This window comes from Microcaecilia unicolor, chromosome 7 (genome assembly GCF_901765095.1).
Source record: "Microcaecilia unicolor chromosome 7, aMicUni1.1, whole genome shotgun sequence".
Taxonomy (NCBI): Eukaryota; Metazoa; Chordata; class Amphibia; order Gymnophiona; family Siphonopidae; genus Microcaecilia; species Microcaecilia unicolor.
In genome coordinates this window covers 67,699,911-67,724,560 of record NC_044037.1, presented here as the reverse complement: position 1 = coordinate 67,724,560, position 24,650 = coordinate 67,699,911, and the positions used below count along the sequence as shown (strand labels likewise).

General features: G+C 44.3%; 2 protein-coding genes across 3 annotated transcripts in view; both read right to left on the bottom strand.

The window, feature by feature from the left end:
• Positions 1-12,021, bottom strand: part of LOC115474692 — a 73,351-nt gene extending 61,330 nt beyond the window's left edge. For both annotated transcript variants that reach the window (XM_030210301.1, XM_030210303.1), the window contains exon 1: positions 11,958-12,021. The gene's annotated coding sequence lies outside the window, so the exon portion shown is untranslated. The remainder of the gene's footprint in view (positions 1-11,957) is intronic.
• Positions 12,022-21,131: 9,110 nt separating this feature from the next.
• Positions 21,132-24,650, bottom strand: part of FAAH2 (fatty acid amide hydrolase 2) — a 90,131-nt gene continuing 86,612 nt past the window's right edge. The window contains exon 11 of the mRNA XM_030210354.1: positions 21,132-22,260. Coding sequence (XP_030066214.1) covers positions 22,085-22,260 — 176 coding nt within the window. The 3' untranslated portion in view covers positions 21,132-22,084. The remainder of the gene's footprint in view (positions 22,261-24,650) is intronic.

The following is a 24,650-nucleotide window of genomic DNA, read 5'->3' as shown; positions in this document are numbered from 1 at the left end:
TTTACTGCTGCTGCCGGCCGCCGTTACCCCGACGAGGTAAGTCAAGATGGCTTTTAAAATTCGGAGGGAGGGGGCCTGGAACTCGAAGGAAGGGAGGGACGACGACTCTGGAACTCGGAGGGAGGCAGGGAACGAACTTCTGGTGGGTGCAATATTGGGGGTGCTCGAGCACCCACGGAGTCGGCGCCTATGTGTCAGACAAGACTGAAGTTGCCCAAGGGCCTGAGATAAGAATGAAGTTGGGTAAATCAAAAGAATATCATCTGCATAAAAGAAAAGATGGATATCATGGTCCTGAATTAAAGTGGCCAATGGGCTGAGATAAACGTTAAACAACAGTGGAGAGAGAACTAAGCCCTGCAGCACACCATAAGACACAGAATGCTGAGAAGAAGTCGAAGATGGGGTATGAACAGTAAATGATCGGTCAGACAGAAACGAGCTGAACCACCTGAGAACTGTGCCACTGAGGCAGCCATGGTCATAATATATATAAGAAATCATATTAAGGGTTAATTTTGTTTAAAGGTGCTCAAATACTATTTTAAATTCTCAGTTTTGCAACTAAAATGAAGGAATGCCAGATGGTTCAGGTTAATTACTCAATGTCTAGCTTGCCGAGCCAAAGGTTAGAAAGGTCAGTGAGAAATGAAACTCTCACCCTTGTGAATTGCCAATGCTAGCTCAACATCTGTATACTGTTAGGCATACTGTAGTTTTGTAAGCAGGCATGAGCCAGACATATAACACATTGTAGTTTAAGGAATAGGCTGAAATATTATTTAGAAGTTCTTGATATTTAGAATATGTTTTATAAGGATGCTTATTTTAGAATATGTTTTATTCTGTAATTTCTATGTAGAATATTTGTTCAATTCTTTGTCTGACTTTCTAAGCAAGGACTGCAGTGAAGAGGCCAACATGTGTTTTAAGTTATCTGCAGTTCTGGCTGGTACAATGTATAAGCTGATAGGTGAAAAAGGTCAGGATTAGTCAGCTCTCTTCTCCTTGATTAATTATAGGTAAAATGTAGAAATGGTCTTGAAAGTAATAACCTGATATGTATGCTATTAAGTAAGATTGGCCCTTGACCCCTTTAATGAATGCCAGAGTTTAGTTAGCAGTTAGTACTAGGAATATGAGAAATCAATCATAATAACATGTAAGAGACTGGAGCCCAAATGTCTGGTGTAAGGGGCCCCAGGTCACAGGTCAGTTTAGGATGTCTGGAACCTATGTAACTGATATTTGTATAGAACTGATTGGTTGAGGCAAGGTAATCAATCTATTCCTTAACCAATTGGAGAGTAAGGGGGCTAGGCTAGGCTAGATAGAACTGTATTTAAGTGGAAGAAGAAGCAGTTTACGTCAGAAGGAGCTCAGAAGAAAGAGAAGGACAGAAGGAACAGACAGAAGAAAGAGAAGGACAGAAGGAACAGACAGAAGAAGGAGAAGACAGCATAAGAAGAGAAGCAGCTGAGACAGAAGCCACAAAGACACAGAGAGCTGAGAGAAAGACACAGAGAGCTGAGAAAGAGAAGAAGAGACTTAATGCTGATGTTCTACTTTGTTTGCTGGCAAATAAAGAAGATTTCTCTCTCATTCTGGTGTGTGCTGTCTGACTCCTGAAGTATCATAAATTTATGCATCAATTCCTGCAACAATTCTTGGTGGCAGCGGTGGGATTCTGAATCCTGCATTAATCCCAGCACCCAACTGACTGGAGAACATTCGCCGGGTATGTATTCTGTATTCTGTATTATAATTCTAGCTAGAAAGTTGTAAACCAGCCCCTCAAAAATTGGGGGAAGGAGAGCCTGATCAACTCTCAGCGAAGGACCTAGTACCTTCTAGTCTAGTGGAGATTAGAAGCGAAACCGCTTGAGCTTATCTGTATCTGAGAAATCTGAAATTGTTGGGTGGGATTTTTTGTGCAGAATGTGTGATGCGTGAATGTTAAACGAGTGCGGACTTCTTATAGCTGCGTTTCCAATTAACGCGAGTTCAATTGGCCAGCAACGGAAGGAAGCGATTGCTGTCTGTCTACCTAGTGTCTCGAGAGTGCGGACCCCTTACTGCACTTTCAAAAATTCCCCCCCTCTTTGTGTGTTGTAACTGTAAGCATTATGGGTGGGACATCATCTAGACAAATTGCTACCCCCCTAGATTGTATGCTTAAGAATTTCAAAAAAGGATTTTTAATTAATGACTATGGACAGACTTTAAGCTCAAGTACTTTAAGAACCTTGTGTGAAGTTGAGTGGCCATCTATGGGAGTGGGGTGGCCCCCTAGTGGCAGCTTAGATATTGAAGTAATCCGGAAGGTCTACAGCATAGTTGTAGGAGAACCAGAATATTCTGAACAACTCCCTTATATAGATTCCTGGGATAGCCTTGTGACTGTCCCTCCCTCTTGGTTGAAAACTTATATGGGATCCCCAGTAAAATTCATGTTAGGCCGTGCTCAAAGAAAGATTAGAAAATCTAAACTAGAAGAGGAAAAGAGCCCCAGGAAGCCTACCACTCAATCGGTGGCTTCTGCCCCTACCCTGCCTGAGAAACCCATACTCTCTGATGACCCCTCAGATCTTGAGCCACCACCTTATGGCCCATTGTTGGGGTTCCGTGCCGCCCCTAGAGATCCACGCCGCCCAGCCCAAGCTTCTCCAGTACAGGCTTCTCCGGATAGTTCCTCCCCCACTGTGCGAACCCCACCACATCCTAGGTTGGACTTTTCAGCCAGTCTCTACCCTCCTCTGCCACATCCTTCCCTGTTAACCTCCGAAGACCCGCTTTGGGCTCCACTCCCTGACTCCTCAACTCCTGACAGCCCAGCCTCTCCCTCTAGTACCCCTACCCACTCATTAGGGGCCCGGCATCCCTTTCAATGGACTGACTCACCTGTGACCACCTCTCAGTCTATGAGTACCCCTCCCCATCCCTCAGGGTTTCAACCTACCTCCCCTGAATGGGTTAGACCCGCTGCAATCACTTTTGAGCATGATAGGAGGGTAGCTCCTAGCTCTACCTCAGGTTCCATTCCCACCTCCTCGAGAGTTCTGCCACTTCGTCAGGTAACTACCACTCGACCGGATCCTAATAATCAGGGTCAGGTTATACAGGCACAGGCCTACCAGTATGTACCCTTCACAACCACCGATCTCCTGAATTGGAAGACGCATTACCCCTCTTATACTGAAAAGCCTCAGGCAGTGGTGGACCTAGTGGCTAGCATTATGGCCACCCATAACCCAACCTGGACTGATTGTCAACAACTTCTCCTGACCCTCTTCACAACTGAGGAGAGGCGGAAGATTTTGCAAAATGCTGAGGCCATAATGCGAGCGCGTGCCCCCGAGGGGACACAGAACCTAGAGGAATGGGTTAGAGCTCGGTTTCCTCGCGCAGCTCCAGTTTGGGATCCAAATAATGGGCAGCACTATGAACTGTTGTCTGGCTATTGCCGGGACTTGCTGGAAGGTATGAGGAAAGGCATAAAGAGGCCCATTAATCTGGCAAAGGTTTCTGAAATTCTCCAAGGGGCAACTGAATCCCCTGGGGCCTTTTTAGAGCGACTAATTGAAGCCTACAGAACATACACCCCATTTGATCCTGAAGCCCTAGAAAACCAGAGAATGGTGAATAGCGCATTGGTGGCCCAGAGTATGCCAGATATCCGGAAGAAGTTGCAGCGTCAAGAGGGATTCGCAGGGATGAATACCACCCAGCTAATTGAGATCGCAACCAAGGTTTTCATTAATAGAGATCAGGAGGTGCGTCGAGAGGCTGACCGGAAGATGCAGAAGAAGGCCGACCTTTTAGCGGCAGCCATTACTAATTCCACCCTTAATCGAGGTCGACCTCTAGCTAATGGGAAGCCAAAGTGGGACCCCGGACCACCAGCCAGGCCCCGAGATTCTTCAATCAATCCCGGCCAAGGGGGGAGAATCCCAGACCAAGATTGGAGAGGGATCAGTGTGCCTACTGTAAGGAAAGAGGGCACTGGAAAGATGAATGCCCCCAGAGGCGCCAGGGACTGAGAAGGGGACCAGGAGATCGAGGAAGCCGAGGCCGAGTTCGAGAGGGAAGATATGAGCCTCCTGAATCTGACATCATCGGGATAGCCGAGATGGCAGAATGGGACGAATAGGACAGACCGGGTTCCTACAAACTGGGCTCCCAGGAACCTATGGTCAAGTTAACTATAGGGAGCCGCTCAATTCCATTCATGATTGATACAGGAGCTGAACATTCTGTTGTGACGGAGCGATTAGCGCCTGTGTCTGGAAAAACTGTCCGAGTGGTGGGAGCCACGGGGGTGCAGAACCGGAGGCCCTTCCTGACAACCCGTAGATGCCAATTAGGCTCACACACAGTCACTCATGAATTCCTGTATATGCCAGACTGTCCAATCCCTTTGTTAGGTCGAGACCTGCTGTCCAAGCTTAGGGCCCAAATTTCCTTTGACTCTGATGGCCAGACTTCAGTCTCCTTTCGGCCCCCGACATCTAGCCCAAAGGGTATATTGAGTTTCTGCTGCCCCCTTGAAGAAGAATGGCGGCTGCATCAGTCACATGGCCAAGTTGACCTACCCCTGGCAGATAGCTTTCAAGTCAGAGGGGTATGGGCAGAAGATAATCCCCCAGGGTTGGCCCGAAATATTCCTCCTGTCCATGTAGACTTACTTCCAAATGCCCGGCCAATCCATCTTCGCCAATACCCAATTCCTAGAAAGGCTCTGGAAGGGATCCAAGCACACCTGAATCGTTTGTTATCCCATGGAATTATTCGTCCTTGTCAGTCTCCATGGAATACGCCACTGTTGCCAGTTCAGAAGCCAGGGACTGAGGACTACCGGCCAGTCCAAGATTTACGGGTGGTTAACAAATCCACTATCTCATTACACCCTGTAGTACCTAATCCATATGTCTTGCTAGGATTGATACCTTCTGGAGCTACCCATTTCACGACACTAGACCTAAAAGATGCCTTCTTTTGTATTCGGGTGGCCCCCGCCAGTCAACTGCTTTTTGCCTTTCAATGGGAAAACCCAGTAACAGGAAGGAAGCTTCAGTATACATGGACCCGCCTGCCACAGGGGTTCAAGAACTCCCCCACCATTTTTGGGACTGCCCTAGGACAAGACCTTAAGACTTTTAAATCTGAGCCTTCCAGGCGAGTTTTACTCCAGTATGTAGATGACCTCCTGATTGCAGCAGTGACTCAGGAAGAGTGTTTTGAGGCTACCAGAGAATTGCTGGAGTTACTCTTGGATGCAGGCTATAAGGTCTCACGCTCAAAGGCCCAACTTTGTCAGTCAGAAGTGAAGTATCTGGGCTTCTGTATTTCCCAGGGAAGTCGGAGACTGGATGTCAGTAGGAAGCAAGCAGTTGCTGCAATTCCCCAACCCAAGTCCAGAAGGGAAGTTAGGGAATTTCTGGGAGCAGCCGGATTCTGCAGAATTTGGATTCCAAATTTTGCACTGATGGCGAAACCCCTTTACCAAGCCACAAAGGGGGGTGAAAAGGAACCATTTGAATGGGGACCTACTGCTCAACAATCCTTCATTGCCATAAAGAAAGCCCTACTCCAAGCCCCTGCGTTAGGCCTTCCTGATGTGGAGAAACCTTTCTCACTGTATGTCCATGAGCGACAGGGGGTTGCTCTGGGAGTGCTGACCCAGATGATGGGATCCTGGCAGAGGCCTGTTGCATACCTGTCTAAACAGCTGGATGGAGTGGCTAAAGGATGGCCAGCCTGCATGAGGGCCATTGCAGCAACAGCCTTACTGGTCCAGGAAGCTGATAAGCTGACCTTGGGGCAAGAACTGGTTGTTAAAGTCCCCCACGCAGTTCTTACCCTCATGGAGTATAAGGGCAACCACTGGTTTACAAATAACCGCATGGTTAAGTACCAAGCTAGCTTGTGTGAGAATCCACGGATACACCTGGAAACAGTGGCTACATTTAATCCCGCCACTCTTTTGCCAGCATCTGAGGGACCTCCGGATCATGACTGTATCCAAACCATGGATGAAGTGTACTCCAGTCGACCAGATCTTAAAGATGTTCCGTGGAGGGACCCAGATGTAATTTATTTCACAGATGGAAGCAGTTACGTGGAGAACTCCAAGCGATTGGCAGGCTATGCTGTGGTGACAGAAGACAAGGTGATAGAAGCAAGAGCCCTGCCCCAAGGAACTTCAGCCCAGAAAGCAGAACTTGTGGCCCTCATACGAGCTCTGGAGCTAGCAGCAGGACTGGTAACCAACATTTATACTGATTCCAAGTATGCCTTCACAACTTTACACGCTCATGGAGCTTTGTATAAGGAAAAGGGACTCATAAATGCTGCAGGCCAACCTGTTAAGTATGGACCTGAAATACTTCAGCTGCTAGAGGCTGTGTGGGCCCCTAAGAAGGTAGCTGTTATTCATTGCAGGGGACACCAAAGGGTAGATACTCCAGTGGCCCGAGGGAACCGCCATGCTGAACGGGTGGCCAAGGAAGCTGCTCGAGGACCCCTAGCAAGTACTGTGACTCCCCTGTTCCAAATTCGATTGCAAGAATGGACGCCTATGTATACCCAAATGGAAGAGAAATGGGCTCAAGAAGAAGGTGCAGTAAGGAGACCTGATGGCTGGTTACATCTCCCTGATACCAGAGTTCTGGTGCCACGCCACCTAGCTTGGCCTGTAGTGTCTCAAGCTCATGACCTATCACACTTAGGGAAAACAGCACTAGCCCGCCTACTCAGTCGAGTAGTGGTGCTGGAGGGATTGGATAGTCTGGTTGCCACTGCCTCAGCCCGATGTACTCTCTGTGCCCAGAATAATGCTCGTCAGGGACCCCGTATTCCACCAGGAGTTCAGTCTAGGGGACTAACACCCTTTGAGTCTCTAGTTATAGACTTCACAGAAATGCCCAGGAGCGGTAGGCTCCGATACCTCTTGGTCATGGTCTGTACCTTTTCTGGGTGGGTGGAAGCATATCCTACAGTCACTGAGAAAGCCACAGAAGTAGCTCGAGCCCTCCTTAGGGATGTCATCCCCAGGTATGGACTGCCCCTTGCCATAGGTTCAGATAATGGGCCCGCCTTTGTTGAAGCTACACTTCAGGCCCTGTCCCGCGCATTGCGCATTACCTGGAAATTGCATTGTGCCTATCGTCCCCAGAGTTCAGGGCAGGTTGAGCGGGCAAACAGAACCTTGAAAAATAGCCTAGCAAAGATTTGTCAGGAAACCCAACTGAAATGGCCACAGGCACTGCCACTAGCCCTCTTCCGCCTCCGATGCACTCCAACTAAAGGAACAGCCCTCTCTCCCTTTGAAATTGTGTATGGGAAGCCCCCAGCCATTTTGCAGGGAATTAAGGGAGACATAGGGATTTTAGGGTCTGCCCAGGTACAGGAGCAGGTAGCCCTCTTGGGCAAGATAATTTCTGAGCTTCAGTCTTATGTGAGAGAAATAAACCCTGTCCCCTTCCAGGCTCAGGTACATTCCTTCCTGCCAGGGGATAGAGTTTGGGTGAAAGACTGGAGGCTCCAGCCTTTGGGGCCCCGATGGAAAGGACCTTTTACTGTTTTGCTTTCTACCCCTGCAGCTGTGAAGGTCGCAGGGATAACTCCATGGGTCCATTGGTCTCGAATTAAGTCTGCTGACCAGACTGAGCCCAGCAAGGATCAGACGGAGCCTAAACAGTGGAGAGCAGAAAGAGATCCAGCGGAGCCATTGAAGTTGCGCTTGACCCGAACCAAAGAATCTACTAGCTGAAAAGAAGGGTCAACTGCATACTGCAGGAGCTGCTGAACTTCGGCTTCACACTGAGACTCTTTCTGTCCAGATTCTGGCTTTCTTGGAATTTGAGAGCTTGATCCTTGTCAGTTGAGGGTCTATCCCAACTGGTATAAGAACTCAAAGACTGAGAACATTATATGAGAGTAATCTGTGATTAGCACAGACTGTTGAAATATTATTGCTTAATTAGTTTGCTGTATTTGTTTTAGATTAGGAAGAAAGAAAATGTTAGTAGTTTGGATGCTTTTGTTGTTTTCTACTCCTTGCCTCCTTGTTCCTAAAACCCCAACTCGCTCCAACCTTTGGTTACACTCTGTCCAGGAACTAATTAGCCAGGCAAAGATTACTTCCCCTTGTATTGTGTGTTCCCGATTTTCTCCTTATACTACAGATGTCCCAGCTGTTCCTGTCCCTGTGCAGCTCCCAGCTCTTATACCTCCCTATTTTTCGAGTTCAGGCCCTTGGAGCCAGGATTATACTTGGTGGTCCTTTTATAATGCTACTGCCCCTTCTGATTCTTCTCTAAGGCCAGTTTTTACGTCTCCCTATCCAGCTTCTGGAGTGTTTTGTTTAACAAGAGACATCTCAACTGTTCTTCCCATTCCCTGTAACTATACTAATGTTCTCCCAGAGAAGGAGGAACCTGTGTGGGTAGTTTCTCCAGGTACTCCTATGTGCCCTACTACCATACCTGCAGATTATGACCAAGGTGATTATCTGGCTCCTAACTATACTACTGAGAAGACTATAGTGTCCCATCCTATTTTCTACTTTCATAAGTCCCCGGGGTATGAAGGGGTTGCATCATATGAGCGGTCTGTCACAATTGGGGATTGGCACCTATGGTGTACAAAGTCTCCATTTCTTCGTTCCCCCTGGGATAGGGGCTCGCATTATGGGCATCCTAATCTCCATCCTGTGCCTACATTTATTGGGAACTTTCGTCGCCCTCTCCTTGGTCATTACTGGCTCTGTGATAATGTCCTCCACATGATTCTTCCCCCCACATATGATTTTTGTGTATTGGTAACCTTGAATTATTTTCCTAAAGTTATTCCTCTTCTCAAGCCACCATCCCCGCACCGCTCTAAGCGAGAGGCCTTGTCCTTACCCTCCTCCGTTGCCACAGAGGATGAGGCGATTGAATTAGCCCTCCAGTATATTAACTCTACTTATCCTCTGACTAAAAAGAGACTTGTAGCCCTTTCTGCCACGGCCTGGATTCCAATTGGGGGCCCGGTAGCGGGTATTACTGAACTAGGTATGGCCACCCGGAGACTTCAATCCCTACTTCATGTTCTAGTTCATGAGCTGAACGTGGTAGTCAATGCATTGCAGGATCAAATTAATGAATTAAGTATAGTTTCTCAGTATAACCGTATGGGTCTTGACTATCTCTTTGCAGCCCAGGGTGGTCTCTGCACAGTGCTAAATTCTTCAGAGTGCTGTACTATTGTCATAAATAGGACGCATGTAGTTAGGCATGCCATGGATAAAGTCCTACAGTTGGCCAGCCTTAATGTGGAGGATTACCGAGGAGGATTAGACCTTACCTCCTGGTGGTGGTCATTGACCTCCTGGATACGTCCTTTGTTTATTTCCCTAATAGTCTTAGTTTTAGCAGGGTTGTTGTTTTGTTTCCTGGCCTCATGTGCTTCGGCAGTATGCCGTCGGACCTTAACGAGTAGGGTAATGGTGGTTCATAAGTCTATTCCTAGTTAGGATCACTATAATCTCCAGAGTTTGAGTAGTGAGACTTATCTCTGCATAAGCTGATTTTAGTCTCAAAGGGGGGAATGAGGCAGCCATGGGCATAATATATATAAGAAATCATATTAAGGGTTAATTTTGTTTAAAGGTGCTCAAATACTATTTTAAATTCTCAGTTTTGCAACTAAAATGAAGGAATGCCAGATGGTTCAGGTTAATTACTCAATGTCTAGCTTGCCGAGCCAAAGGTTAGAAAGGTCAGTGAGAAATGAAACTCTCACCCTTGTGAATTGCCAATGCTAGCTCAACATCTGTATACTGTTAGGCATACTGTAGTTTTGTAAGCAGGCATGAGCCAGACATATGACACATTGTAGTTTAAGGAATAGGCTGAAATATTATTTAGAAGTTCTTGATATTTAGAATATGTTTTATAAGGATGCTTATTTTAGAATATGTTTTATTCTGTAATTTCTATGTAGAATATTTGTTCAATTCTTTGTCTGACTTTCTAAGCAAGGACTGCAGTGAAGAGGCCAACATGTGTTTTAAGTTATCTGCAGTTCTGGCTGGTACAATGTATAAGCTGATAGGTGAAAAAGGTCAGGATTAGTCAGCTCTCTTCTCCTTGATTAATTATAGGTAAAATGTAGAAATGGTCTTGAAAGTAATAACCTGATATGTATGCTATTAAGTAAGATTGGCCCTTGACCCCTTTAATGAATGCCAGAGTTTAGTTAGCAGTTAGTACTAGGAATATGAGAAATCAATCATAATAACATGTAAGAGACTGGAGCCCAAATGTCTGGTGTAAGGGGCCCCAGGTCACAGGTCAGTTTAGGATGTCTGGAACCTATGTAACTGATATTTGTATAGAACTGATTGGTTGAGGCAAGGTAATCAATCTATTCCTTAACCAATTGGAGAGTAAGGGGGCTAGGCTAGGCTAGATAGAACTGTATTTAAGTGGGAGAAGAAGCAGTTTACGTCAGAAGGAGCTCAGAAGAAAGAGAAGGACAGAAGGAACAGACAGAAGAAAGAGAAGGACAGAAGGAACAGACAGAAGAAGGAGAAGACAGCATAAGAAGAGAAGCAGCTGAGACAGAAGCCACAAAGACACAGAGAGCTGAGAGAAAGACACAGAGAGCTGAGAAAGAGAAGAAGAGACTTAATGCTGATGTTCTACTTTGTTTGCTGGCAAATAAAGAAGATTTCTCTCTCATTCTGGTGTGTGCTGTCTGACTCCTGAAGTATCATAAATTTATGCATCAATTCCTGCAACACCACGAAGACCAATATCCCGTAATCTATCCGATAGCAACGGGTGGGTGACCAAATCAAAAACGATGGACAAATCTAAAGAGGCAACTAGTGCTATTTGACCATGATTGCCCCAGGTACAAATAAGTACATGTATACAATATGTAAGCCGCATTGAGCATGCCATGAGTGGGAAAACGAGGGGTACAAATGTAACAAAAAAAAAAATACTATGCAGTTCACTTTCAAGTGCAGCAACAGTTGTTTCTGTAATTTGTGGGTCACTGGAAAGACATGTTATTTTAACTCTAACTTGTACCATTTTAGCACAGGTCCCATTTTATGCAATAACTTGGGTTAGCAATAAAACAACATGTCTTAAAGGTAGCCCACATTGATAACTATACCCCTTAATGGTGGTTCTCTGTCTATCCATGCTTTGTATCTAGTGGGTCCCAGGGGTTGCCTGTGAGGTGTTGGAGGTAAACATGCACAATGCTGCAATGCAGTGCACCCTGGAAGGCTAGGAATAAAGGCACACACCGCTGCCAATGGAAAAGTACTGGGATCAGGCTGGGAGGATGCCTGAGGCGGGGCGAGGAGGAATATGAGAATAAGAGGGAGTGCTGAGAGGAATATAGAACGAGTGTAGAAAAGTTACAGTGTGCTGGGCATAGGGATATGCATTCTGCCTCAAATGTTTTGTGGGTTGCACCTATTTCATCTTAAAAGAATCTATCAGCTCTACAACCGTGTTTACCTACTTGAAGTTTGCCAGTTTTCAACATTCACATTAGAAAACTATGTAAAGAAGAGACCATGACGTTATCTGATTCTGTGCATACACCCCATGACTAAACCCCTGGAATGAAAAAAATGAAGCTAAAGAAACAGATCTAATCCAGTTTAATCTTAAAATTATAAACTGCATTCCTGGTCCATCAAAAGACCTTATGTGGTTCACAGCAATTCAAAGAATACATGATCAAATACACTGGGCTAGATTTACTAAATGTGCTACTACATGGTTTTTACCATGTTATTATTAAATACACCCTGTTGCATATGATGAAACCTGTATTAATAATGTGCATTAATGTGAGTTAGCAAATGCTAACATGGCAACACACTTCTGTAAATCTAGCCCATCATTAGCCACCAAATAGAGAAAATATCAGGAGCCCTTTCCCACCTTGTCAGTTTTGAATGATTTGTTGCTCTCTGTATCTCTGGCAGCCGTTCAGCGCTTGCTCCAGTCCAGCCAAAAAAAAGCTTTGCAGTAAATCACACCTGCTCTCTAGCTACAAGGCGTGAGTGTTTTTCTGAAGTTCACTTTTTCCTGGTTTCCTCTTCCTGACTTATCTCAACCGTGACAGTTTGAGGTGATCTGCAGTGCCCTCACCAGGCTGATTGCAATGGAATCATTGCTGTCTGTAAAATGAAGTGGAACATAATACATACAAGCTGCATCAGCAGACGATCAAATATATCCAGATTTTTACTAGGGGTGGGCAACGATTACAATTTGGAATTGCTGATCAATCAGTGCGATTAAAAAGGCTTGCATTTTGGCCCATAAAGGGTAATTCCAACAAAATGTAATACTGAAACTGAAATGAAAATCAAGACTTTAATGGTTATTATTTTATTTGTAACATAAACTTTGAAAAGTTTGCCTTTACACAGTGTAATACTGAAGTGAAAATAAATATGGTACTGTAACAAACTTAGTAATAGCATTACTCTGCACTTCCTGCACAGTTCACTCTTGATACATAGAGCAGAGAGGCGATTGCTAACAGAGGTGGTCTGTTTGGTTTGCTTGAGCTGTGAATGGAGCACCCTCTTACTCAATTGCCTTAGCTGCCTTGGAGCCTCTGCTAACTGCCCACGTGTTTGTTTGGAAATGTTATCAACCACGGCATCTTTACCTTCAAAGGACCCGCCCACCCACCTTTATAACTGAGCTCCCAATTTTTCTCCTCCCTCACAGTCTTTCTCTTCCTGTGCAGATACTTGAGCTGCGCTATGCAGTAAGTTGCAAGTCTCGCAATTTCAAGGCCCCATGAGACTTCCCGAACGGACACTGTACGGCTCAAGTATCTGCACAGCCCAGTCGTGCAGGCAGGGGACGACAAGATTTTGAGGCAGCAAGGAAGGAGAAAAATCTAGAGCTCAGCTTTACAGGTAAATGTGGGGGGGGGGGAGGCGTTAAAAAAATGTTGCGCCATTAAAATGCACTTTCTGCGTTAACAAAAATTAATGTGCTAATCTCGCTATTAAAGTGTTAATTGCCCACCCCTAGTTTCTACATGATAACCGAATAGTAGCTGGTGGGCCATAAAATAATGTAGTATGATAATGTCCCTCCCCCTCTTCAATTTTCCTTTTATCCTCTCTCATCTCTTAAAGTTGCAGCGCTGTGCTAGTTGTAGCTCTCTGGCTTTTGGGTAGTAGAGCTATATTAGCATATAGCCTCCCAGTGCCATCCTGCCTCCTCTTTTGTGGATCCCAAGGCAAGTAACAGCATGGTTCAGCTTCTCCCAGCTGTGTGATGTCTCAGGCAGCTGCACCCTTTGATCCTGCAGTTGAACTCCACCTTCATAATGCTTCCACACAAAACAATTAAGAGAGCAGAACCCTAGGAAAACCTTCAACTTTATCCCTCCCCTTTTTGATAATTAAACTCTACAGTCAGGTTCATCATATAAAAACGCAGGTTAAAGTATGTGCTGATGGTTCAGTGAGTTTGTGTGGCTGCCAAGACATATTTTGCCTTTACTGCAGCTGTGGCCAGTGCAATTAGGAGAACTAGAATTAAGTGTCCTAGTGAATGACAGCTTGCTTGTGGATGAAATATTTCTTTCCTCCAGAGAGGACTGTCTCTTTTCCACACCCAATCTCCCTAGCAGTAGAAGAGGAACTGAGCTAGTCCTACTTGATCATCAGGTTATAAGCACCTGCAGTTGAGCAAATATCCTCTGCTTACCACTACTACTAACTAACATTTCTAAAGCGCTACTAGGGTTACGCAGCGCTGTACAATTTAAACATAGAAGGACAGTCCCTGCTCAAAGAGCTTACCACAGGACCCTCCCCTCCTCCTGATCACCAGGCTGAGCACAAAGTAATTCAGCAGCCAGACCTCAGACTGCTGGGTCTATGGCTTATCCTTCCATTAAGAGAAGCAGGTATTTTGCTTTTGCTGGTACAGATCATACTATTCCACCTTTAAAAGTAGCCACCACTATAAGAACGTCTATAAAAAGAGAAAGTCTGAATATTTAAGAGAGCAGCAGGCTTGGTCAGTATGATGGTTCTGTGTGAATATAGCCCATGATGCAGGAATACTGTTCAGTATGGCAAACTTTGCTCTGTTGAATTGCAGTGAAAATCATTACAACTTTAGGAAAATTCACAATATTGGCTTAAAGAAATATTTACATTAGCAGCAGATTCACTATACATCATTGAAACCCCTTCCATGCGTAACTGTTAGAGGAAAAGTAGACATCTGGCAATGTTGAAGCTTGAGGGTGGACATATAAAGCAAGGAGAGAGATTTTGGTACTACACTCTTTCACCTGACCAGCATCCTTTCCTCTCTGTACATCATTACATACAATGCAAGACTAGTTGGTGATAAAGCAAAGTTACTCACCTGTAGCAGGTGTTCTCTGAGGATAGCAGGCCAAATATTCTAACAGCTGGATGATGTCATCTGACGGAGCCTGGTGCGACTAGCAAGACTGAGAACTTTCTAGTAGTATCCCACCCACCACGTGAGTGTGGGTCTCTCAGTCATATATGATAGCTGAAGGATACAACTCCAAGGGGAGGTGGGAAGGAGAACATCTGCTACAGGTGAGTAACCTTGCTTTCTCCAAGGACAAGCAGGCCTTCACATTCTCACAGCTGGGAATCCCTAGGTACCAGGCTCACTGAAAAAACAACGCCAGGAGAATAGGGACTCAAAATGTCAAGGCCTGGAAATCAATTAACCTAAAAATATTTACATACTAACTGTGATGGTGCAGCCTGGAACTAAACAAAACTGGGTCTAGGGAGGTGGAGTTAGAGTCTAGATACTGAACAAATTCTTCAGGATTGCCTAGTGTGCGGCAGTGGCCAAAAAAGCAAACAGGATGCTAAGAATTATTAGAAAGGGATGCAAAATAAGACCAAGAATATTATAATGCCTCTGTATCACTCCATGGTGCAACCTCGCCTTCAGTATTGCATTCAATTCTGGTCACCGTATCTCAAAAATGATATAGTGGAATTAGAAAAGGTTCATAGAAGAGCAACCAAAATGATAAGGGGATGGAACGCCTCCCACATGAGGAAAAGCTAAAGAGTTTGGAAGAGAGATGGCTGAGGGGGGGAGGGGGGATATGATTGAGATCTACAAAATCCTGAGTGTAGAACGGGTAAAAATAAATCATTTTTTTTTTTTAATCTTTCAAAAAATACAAAGACCAGGGGACACTCAATGAAATTACATGGAAATACTTTTTAAACAAATAGGAGGAAATATGTTTTCACTCAAAGAATAGTTAAGCTCTGGAACTTATTGCCAGGGGATGCGGTAACAGTAGTTAGCATGCCATATGATCTCTCAAACATCCCCCCTCTCCTGCATACCTTTTAAATAGTAGATTTTCACCGGCAACAAGCAACAACTAATACACGCTGCTCATGTTGGCCTCACATCCTTCCCACTGATGCAACTTCCTGTTTCCACACAGGCAGGAATATGTCAGAGGGAAGGCTGTGGGGGCGGTGCGAGCAGTATGTATCACTCGCTGCTCACTGCAGATGAAGATCTATTTACAAGGTACGCAGGAGGGACAGTTGTTGGGAGTTTTCGGCTGGTGGGGCTTGGGGATCTCTGCCAGCCACATCATAGGTGTGCTGCTACTGGGTGGGCCTGAGCCCAAAGTGGGTGGGCCTAGGCCCACCCTTGGCTATGCCACTGGCGTATCTGAATATCAAAAAGGTTTGGACAGGTTAATGGATGAAAAGTCCATAGTCTATTATTGAGATGGACAGAGGGGAAGCCACTGCTTGCCCCGGGATTGGTAGCATGGAATTTTTCTACTAATTGGATTTCTGCCAGGTACTTGTGACATGGATTGGCCACTGTGGGAAGCAGGATACTGAGCTAGATGGAACACTGGTCTGTTCCAGTATGGCTATTCTTATGCATGCCTGAACTAGCTATCACATCAGGTATCATGCTCAAGGCAGTAATGAGATGTGAATGTGTGTACAGATGACCACGTCACAGCTTTGCAAATCTCCTCTACGGAGGCTAACCTCAAGTGGGCTACTGATGTAGCAAAGACTCTGACATTATGATCCTTGACATGACCCTCCAGAGCTGGCCCAGCCTGGGCTTAAGTAAAGGAGATTCAATGCTGTTACCTTGGCTAGTTATATGCTGAATATCAGCACTTAATCAGCTTTGTGTTGACTCCGCCCTGGAATGCCCCCAAAATAGCCAGTTTTGCATTAAATGCTATCTGGTCATTTTAAGTGGTACAAACCGGTAAGTGCCTCTGAAAATGACCAGTTCGCCACAAACAGGTGATTTAACCAGCCAAGAGCCGTTTCTGGCCAGTTAAATTGCTTTGAATATTGACCCCCTATATATAGATAGATGACACTTGAAACCCCTAAAAACATATAAAATAAATTCCCTCCTCTAATGTATGAGGTGCTTGCAGATTTTAAATTGTACTGGGAAAGGTGTGTGTTTTGCTTTGTAAACTTCTTTCCCGGGATGTTTATCGTTAAAGGACACTGGCTAATGTCATCACAGATCCCAAGATAAAAATCCCAGATTCTCTTACAGACACATCAAGCAAGTGAGGAAGGCCATAGCTTGAGACAATGTGGTGACATTCCTAGAATGGGATTGTCTTTTTTGCTGTGGTATGTCGTACTGGAAACATCATTGCCACCTTCTTGGTGAAACTCACTGAAGACAGTAAAAAGCATGGGGTCCATATTCTGTGAGGCTTAGGCTTATGTGGTGACAGTGTTTTTCAACTATTATTGAATGACACTATTAAGCTTTTTTGATGAGTGCTAACATTGGTGAAGGATCTCTGCCGAAACATATGCGAAATATGGTCCACGTCGGGACCTGTATACAGAGACTCTAAGGGCCCTGTTTACTACGCAGCACTAAAGGTACGCGAGCATTTTTAGTGCACGCTGATTTACGTGCACTAAACGCTAGACACCCATAGGAATATATGGGTGTCTCTATCATTACCTGGTTAGTGGCAATATTCAGGCCGCTAACCGAGCAACTGCCTGGATAAAATTAGGACAGCAAAAAAGCACAAGGCAGTCAGAATATCACCAGTTCCTGCATAACTAATGCTGACTAACTTATACCTGGATATTGAGCATTTACTATTCTGATACCAATGGTAAATGTCCAGGTATAACATCCCACAGAGGTAATTTAAAAAAAACTGCCACAGGCTAAATAGCAGGGGGAATATTTTCCATTTTTAAATTTTTTTTTTTCAAAAGTAGGTCATTACAGACAACTATGAATTTTTCATAAAATATGCTTCGTAAAACAAAAACAGACAAGTGAATGACCCTGGTAAACTTTATTAAATTTCCTATCTTTCACAGTCTTACATCATTGTCCAGAGTGAATCAGTCCATTTTAGCTTTTCACCATCATCTGCGAACAACTGAGCAGTTCACCAAATAGTAATCCCTCAAGTACAAACCCTCTGCAGTGTAACTTCAGATTCTCAAGGATCCAGCCAGAAAGGTAACCCTGACAGGTTGTGCAAGTATGTACTCTCTGGGGTCCTTTTACTAAGGTGCACTGAAAAATGGCCTGCCATAGTATAGACGCATGTTTTGGGCGCGCGCAGAATCATTTTTCAGCGCACCTGCAAAAAAATGCCTTTTTTAAAATTTTTGCCGAAAATGGAGGTGCGGCAAAATGAAAATTGCCGTGCGCCCATTTGGGGTCTGAGACCTTACCTCCAGCCACTGACCTAGTGGTAAACTCTCACGCGGTAACCGGGTGGTAATGATCTACACGCGCCAAACGTCACTTGGCACGCGTAGCTGATGTACGCCGGAAAATAAAAAAAATATTTTGGGGGGAGGGGGGAGCGCGTAGCAGACGCGTGCCAAAAATGAAATTATCACAAGGGCCACGTGCTAGCCATTTTGGCACACGGACGCGCATAGATGCTTACGCAGCTTAGTAAATGGGTCCCTCTGTTTTTACAGCACTACAAGACATACACAGCACTATACAGTGGAAGTGAGAATTCAGATGCAAGATATCCCTGTCCTAAAGAACTTACATTCTAAATAGGTGCCTAAGGCACTGGGAGATGTGGAGGCAGATTTTAGAAAGGACGGCCAACTCCGAATAAGTACGTCCAAGTTGGTACGTCATATAAGAACGTCCATTTCTTATGTATTTTAGAACAGGACCTGCCGACATACAGCCTGTTCTAAAATACATTAGAAATTGATGTCCAAGTGCTGGCTACATCCAGCATGAACATCGATTTTACAAACTGAAACACTCAAAACTATAAACAAACAAGGGACAATGATGTCTTTGTGGCAGCAAAGGAGTGTCCATATTAGAGCAGCCAGCTGAGAACAAGGGCAGAGAATCAGAGGACCCTGGTTCAAATGCTATTACAGCTTTGTGAATTTTTTTTTTTTTTTTTATTGTGAACCCTCCAGGGACTGAAAAATACCTATTTTTACTTCACTTAGCTCCCTCCAGTGTAGAACTGCTCTGCTGGAGCACCTTTCTGTAACCTGAACATACAGGGTGACAGGTCTAGATACCAACATCCATTTTTTTGGACATAGACGTCTCTTCCTCTTCTGACATTTCAGTTTGATGTCCATATTTTGGCCCCTCCTTATTCCTGCCCAAAACACACCCAGACCATGGCCCCTTGCCATAAGGATATACTGCAATATTAGATTTTCAAATCCCAGCCTTATAAAATCAGGATTTTGACATCTATGCAATATGGATGTCTAAATGCTGGGTTTTAGATTGCAAAAACATGAATAGAACTTGTAAAGTAAAAGTGACTAGACCAAGGTCACAGAGAGAATCAATCTTCCATGCCCATTACTCTAACCACTAGTCTAATTTTCCCATTAGGAAAAAGTGCCTTCCTTACCCCCCTACACCAGCACTGCTTCTTCTCCCATGTTCATCCTTTTTCTTGGCCTGCCAAGTGAGCTCAGTGCCTGGCTGCTCAAAGGCACAAAGACAATGCTTTGTTGCCTCTGAAGCAAGCTGTTGCTTCAAATATCAAAAGCATATGATTGCATTAATTAAGAAAAACATATCATTCTCAATGATTATCATTATACAACATAATTCAATAAAACAAGAATACAAACACAGGCATTAAGGATACAGCAGGGATATGCAGTAAATGGGGAAAAAAGTTATTTATTTGGATTTCACTCACACCTTTTTCAGTAGCAGTTCAAGGTGAGTTACATGCAGGTACACTGGGTATTTCCCTGTCCCTGGAGGACTCACAATCTAAGGGCCCTGTTTACTAAGGTTTACTAGCATTTTTAGCGTGTGCCCACAGAAATATTATGGGTGTCTACACGGTTAGCACGTGCTAATGCCTAGCAAGCACTAAAAATGCTAACGCGCCTCTAACGTGGCTTAGTAAACAGGGCCTAAGTGGGTCTTTTACTAAGGCGCGCTCACGTTTTTGGCGCACGCTAAAATTGAGGGCACGCTAAATATTAGAGACACCAATGCATTCCTATGGGCGTCTCTAAGGTTTAGCGCGCCCACAATTTTAGCGCGTGCTAAACACGTGAGCGCGCCTTAGTAAAAGACGCCCTAAGTTTGTACCTGAGGCAATGGAGGGTTGTGACTTGCCCAAGATTATTACAAGGAGCAGCAATGGGACTTGAACCGTGCACCTCTAAACGAACAATATGTCGCTCACCATGTTATAGAGTAGGTGGAGAATGTACCTGAGAATAGACGCACTTACGTCCTTGGAAAGTGCAAAAACATATAAGGAAATGAAGCTGGCAGAAACTAACACGCACATACTGTGTCACTCAAAACAATGCAGCTTTACTATGTCTATTTCCAAACAATGATGCAAACACAAAGGTAACTTGTGCAAGGTTTCTATTAACCTTTTATTATCCTTATTTTCAAAACTGTGGAGAAGGTCATGGTTAATGTATTAATTATCTGGGATTTTGTTTTTGCAAACATTCCTTTTTTTCTTTACAACTTTGTTTTTGCAAACATTCCTTTTTTTCTTTACAACTTTCACTTCATTAAAACAAGAACACTTATAAGTGCGGGTATGGAAGAATTTGCCACGGGATTCCCACGGGGATGAAAGAAGTTGCCATAGGATTCCCGCAGGAGTATAGTCAAAATCTCTGGGGACCCCAGAATAAGGTGTAGAATGCAACTGGAGCATCAGAATGAAGATTGGAGTGTATGGAGAGAGGCAGCTGGAGTTAAAGAATGAGGCTTGGAATGCCCAGATAGGCAGCCAGAACACCAGATTGACCCCCGACACCCCCCCCCCCCTCCGTTTACTAAAGCTTAGCTCGAGTTATCTGCAATGGGGCCCATTTTATTCCTATGGTCCCTGCTGTAGATAACTCGAGCTAAGCTTTAGTAAACAACCCCCTGAGACTTGAAACACTCATTGGTTGAATAGTGAATACCATCCAAAAAAACCATGGGAGGCTGTTGGGGTTGGGAGGAAACAGGGGGCTGCAAGCAAGTAAATAATAGTGTTGACTCCCGTGGGTATGGGTGGGGATGGAGGAGATTAATTGTGGGGATGGACTGGATCTTAGCAGATATGGGTTAGAGTCCACTGGGGATGGGTGAAATTTCTGTCCCCGTGCAACTCTCTACTTGAGAGGCTAGTGCTCTTCAGCTTGGAGAAGAGACGGCAAAGAGATCTATAAAACCCTGAATGGAGGGGAATGGGTTAACACAAATCAACTGTTTATCAAAAAATACAAAAAGACTAGGAGATACTCCATTTAAAACAAATAGGAGTAAATATTTTTTTCACTCAAGGTATAGTTAAAGCTTTAGAACTCATTGCCAGAGTAAGTGGCAAAAGCATTTATAATGTAGCTGTAAAAATGTTTGGACAAATTCCTGGAACTTAAGTTATTAATGCAGACCTGGGGAAAACCATTTCTTATCCCTGGAGTTAAATAGCATGGAATCTTGCTACTTTTTGGGACCCAGTCAGGTGCTTGTGACCTGGAACAGCCACTGTTGGAATCAGGATACTGAGCTAGATGGACCCTTGGTCTGACTCAGTATGGCAACTCTTATATTCTTATGTTCTAAAATAAATGTTGCTTGCAAATTAAAAAAAAAAATAGATTAAATACAAACTACCCTGGATGCACATAACCAGACAGAATGGGCCCCTTGTCTGCCACAAATTCTCTACCTCAACAGAGTATCCACAGTACAGTAAGTGTATTTTTTAAAGCACCTTAAAAGAGCAGATGTGTCTATCTACTATTACACTGGCCCAGATTTTGCTTTGCATACTACATAGAGGTGCCTGTTGAATTTCCTACTTAATATTAGGAAAGCTCATTCTGCATTGAACTGATCGGGACAGCAGAACTCCCAAAAGCTAGTCATGAGTGCATAAAGTTAACCTAGTAAAAAGGTATCAGTTAATTCATATCTCATTGGACAAATTGGGCAGCCGCATTAATTGTACTTTAAAAAACAATATAGATTAACTAAAAACTAAACTAGACCCCTGGAATGATTAAACTTAAAAGGTGCTACCTCAAATACAGAAACAAAGAAGCTTGTATTACAGTCCTAGCCACAATTAAAGCTGCATCCACAGTCTATTCTTCCTCTGCTTTTTAGCTAGTTTGTCTGCTAAGTATTGCTGATGCGCTAATTAGCGTAGAAATGTCCCCTCTCCACCCCCTCTGCTTATTTCTAGGAGTAAAAGTCATGCACTTTGAACCACCTGGTGCAGCTCTTCCTTATTAGACTCAGTTTCATCTCTATGCCTCTTTTGTGTGTGTGGAGGGGGTTTCGGTTCTGTGAATCTACCTTTACCAATTTGTAAACTTCAAAGTATAGGGACACAATGGGCAGGAACACATGAGACGTAGCTTTGTTGAATGTGGATGCCAAGAGGAGTATCTGCTTTCTCATATCCTGACCATTTCAGTTAGGGTTCGGTCATCTTTATTCTTCTGGTGTTTCGAGCCATCACCTTTTCCCTGCTGTGAAATCAGTTATGACCTTCCGGGAAGGGCCCAACCACCAAAAGCTTTCTCCAGGTATTTAGCAACACTTAGAGTGAGATGATCATTGAAATGACCGGCAACCAACTGGATGCCCAGAGGAAGTCCTTCACTGCTTAAGCCAAGTGGGCACTGGGTTACAGGTAGGCCCAGGATATTAAAGATGCCTATACAGAAAAACAGAAAGAACAAATCTTTATCATTACAAGGTATTGGCTTATGGAATCATTATTAATCATTTCATTTTCTCACTATTAAACAGTGACACCTACAGTTCTGTGGTGGCAAAGGATTTGCATTTCTGATCAGTCAGGGATATGCTCGTGTTGCTTGGCACCAAATAACTTGACCAACAGAAAAAAAAAAAAAAACTTCAATTCACACAATTCAAAAGTCATGGTGTGAGTCTTCAAGTGAAGCAGACTCATAAGCAATATCAAAAAATATTTCTTTACTGAAAGGATGTTGAATGTATGGAATAGACTTCCCTGAGGAGGTTGCAAAACCAAAATTAGTCATGGAATTTTTAAAAAGCTCACAGGTCCCTGGTGACAAGTGAGGTGAAAGCTTGAGATTAATTACTACTACTTATCATTTCTATAGTGGTACAAGGCATACGCAGCGCTGAACACCAAACATGAAAAAGACAGTCCCTGCTCAAAGAGCTTACAATCTAAACAGGACAGGCACACAGACAGAACAACTGAGAGGTATGGGGATAAAAAGGGTACAGGGCAAGTGAAAAGTGGTTAGGAGTCAAAACAGCGTTAAAGAGGTAGGTTTTTAGCCTGGATTTGAAAACAGCCAAAGATGGGGCTAGTCGTACAGGCTCGGGAAGTCTATTCCAGGCATGAGGAGCAGCGAGATAAAAGGAACGGAGTCTGGAATTAGCAGTAGAGGAGAAGGGGACAGACAAGAGAGATTTATCCACTGAACGGAGTACCCGGAGTGGAGGAGTAGCCTAGCGGTTAGTGCAGCGGACTTTGATCTGGGGAACTGGGTTCGATTCCCACTGCAGCCCCTTGTGACTCTGGGCAAATCACTTAACCCTCCATCGCCTCAGGTACAAAAACTTATATTGTGAGCCCTCTAGGGACAGAAAAAGTACCTGCATATAATGTGTACAGCGCTGCGTATGTCTAGTAGCGCTATAGAAATGGTTAGTAGTAGTAGTAGTAGGGGTTGGTAGTATTGAACAGGAGTGAAACTGAACAAAAAAGATGATCCAAGTGGTACTTATCTACATCATATGGGTTGCGATGTTGCAGTACTTCAAAATAAGCTTCACTCCCTCAAGAAGAGAGGCAAAGAAAAAGGTGAAAAGGATAAGGAAGCAAGACCTTGGGATACATCAAGCCAGAGGATAACAGGATCAATACCAGCAGGCTATAATTTCCCAGTTCTGGCTGATAAGTGTCCAGAAAGATCAAAGGGCCATAGGAAACCAGATTTTGAACAATAGCCTCACTAGTCTTGGAAGCTGTCTGAATTGTTGCACCGCTTGATGGATAGGACAAGGAGGACCGAGTACTAGATGAGAATACAGAATCTCGCAGAGTCATCAATTCAAGAAGGTAGAGAATCAATAAGGAAGCAAAATAAAAACTAAACAATTTGGATAAGGCATTATATTATATAAGCAGTCAAGTTTCTATGGCTAGCTACTGAAACATATCCTTGCAGCGTGAACATAAATGGATGGGCCCATTGGTCTTTTTCTGTCATTAACTACTTTAAGTTTGATTTCCAAGAGAGGGATCAGCAAGTAACCTAGCAAGTCAAATTTTCAGTACCTAGGTTAAGATGTTTTTCAATCAAATCTGGCATCCAGATTATCAGCTGAAAATCAGCATAAATCTAAACAGCTAAAACGTGGAGGGGCATAATCAAACGGGGCGCCCAAGTTTTCCTGAGGGCATCCTCGCAGGACATCCTCGCGAAGGGGTGGGGAAACCCGTATTATCAAAACAAGATGGGCGTCCATCTTTCGTTTCGATAATACGGTTCAGGATGCCCAAATCTCAACATTTAGGTCAACCTTAGAGATGGTCGTCCCCAGTTTTCAACAATAATGGAAACCGAGGACGCCCATCTCAGAAAAAACCAAATCCAAGCCATTTGGTCGTGGGAGGAGCCAGCATTCGTAGTGCACTGGTCCCCCTCACATGCCAGGACACCAACCGGGCACTCTAGGGGGCATTGCAGTGGACTTCAGAAATTGCTCCCAGGTGCATAGCTCCCTTACCTTGGGTGCTGAGCCCCCCAACCCCCCCCCCCAAAAAAAAAAAATCCACTCTCCACAACTGTACACAACTACCATAGCCCTAAGGGATGAAGGGGGGCGCCTACATGTGGGTACAGTGGGTTTCTGGTGGGTTTTGAAGGGCTCACATTTACCACCACAAGTGTAACAGGTAGGGGGGTGATGGGCCTGGGTCCGCCTGCCTGAAGTGCACTGCACCCACTAAAACTGCTCCAGGGGCCTACATACTGCTGTTAGGGAGCTGGGTATGACATTTGAGGCTGGCAAAAAATATTTTAAAAGGTTTTTTTTGAG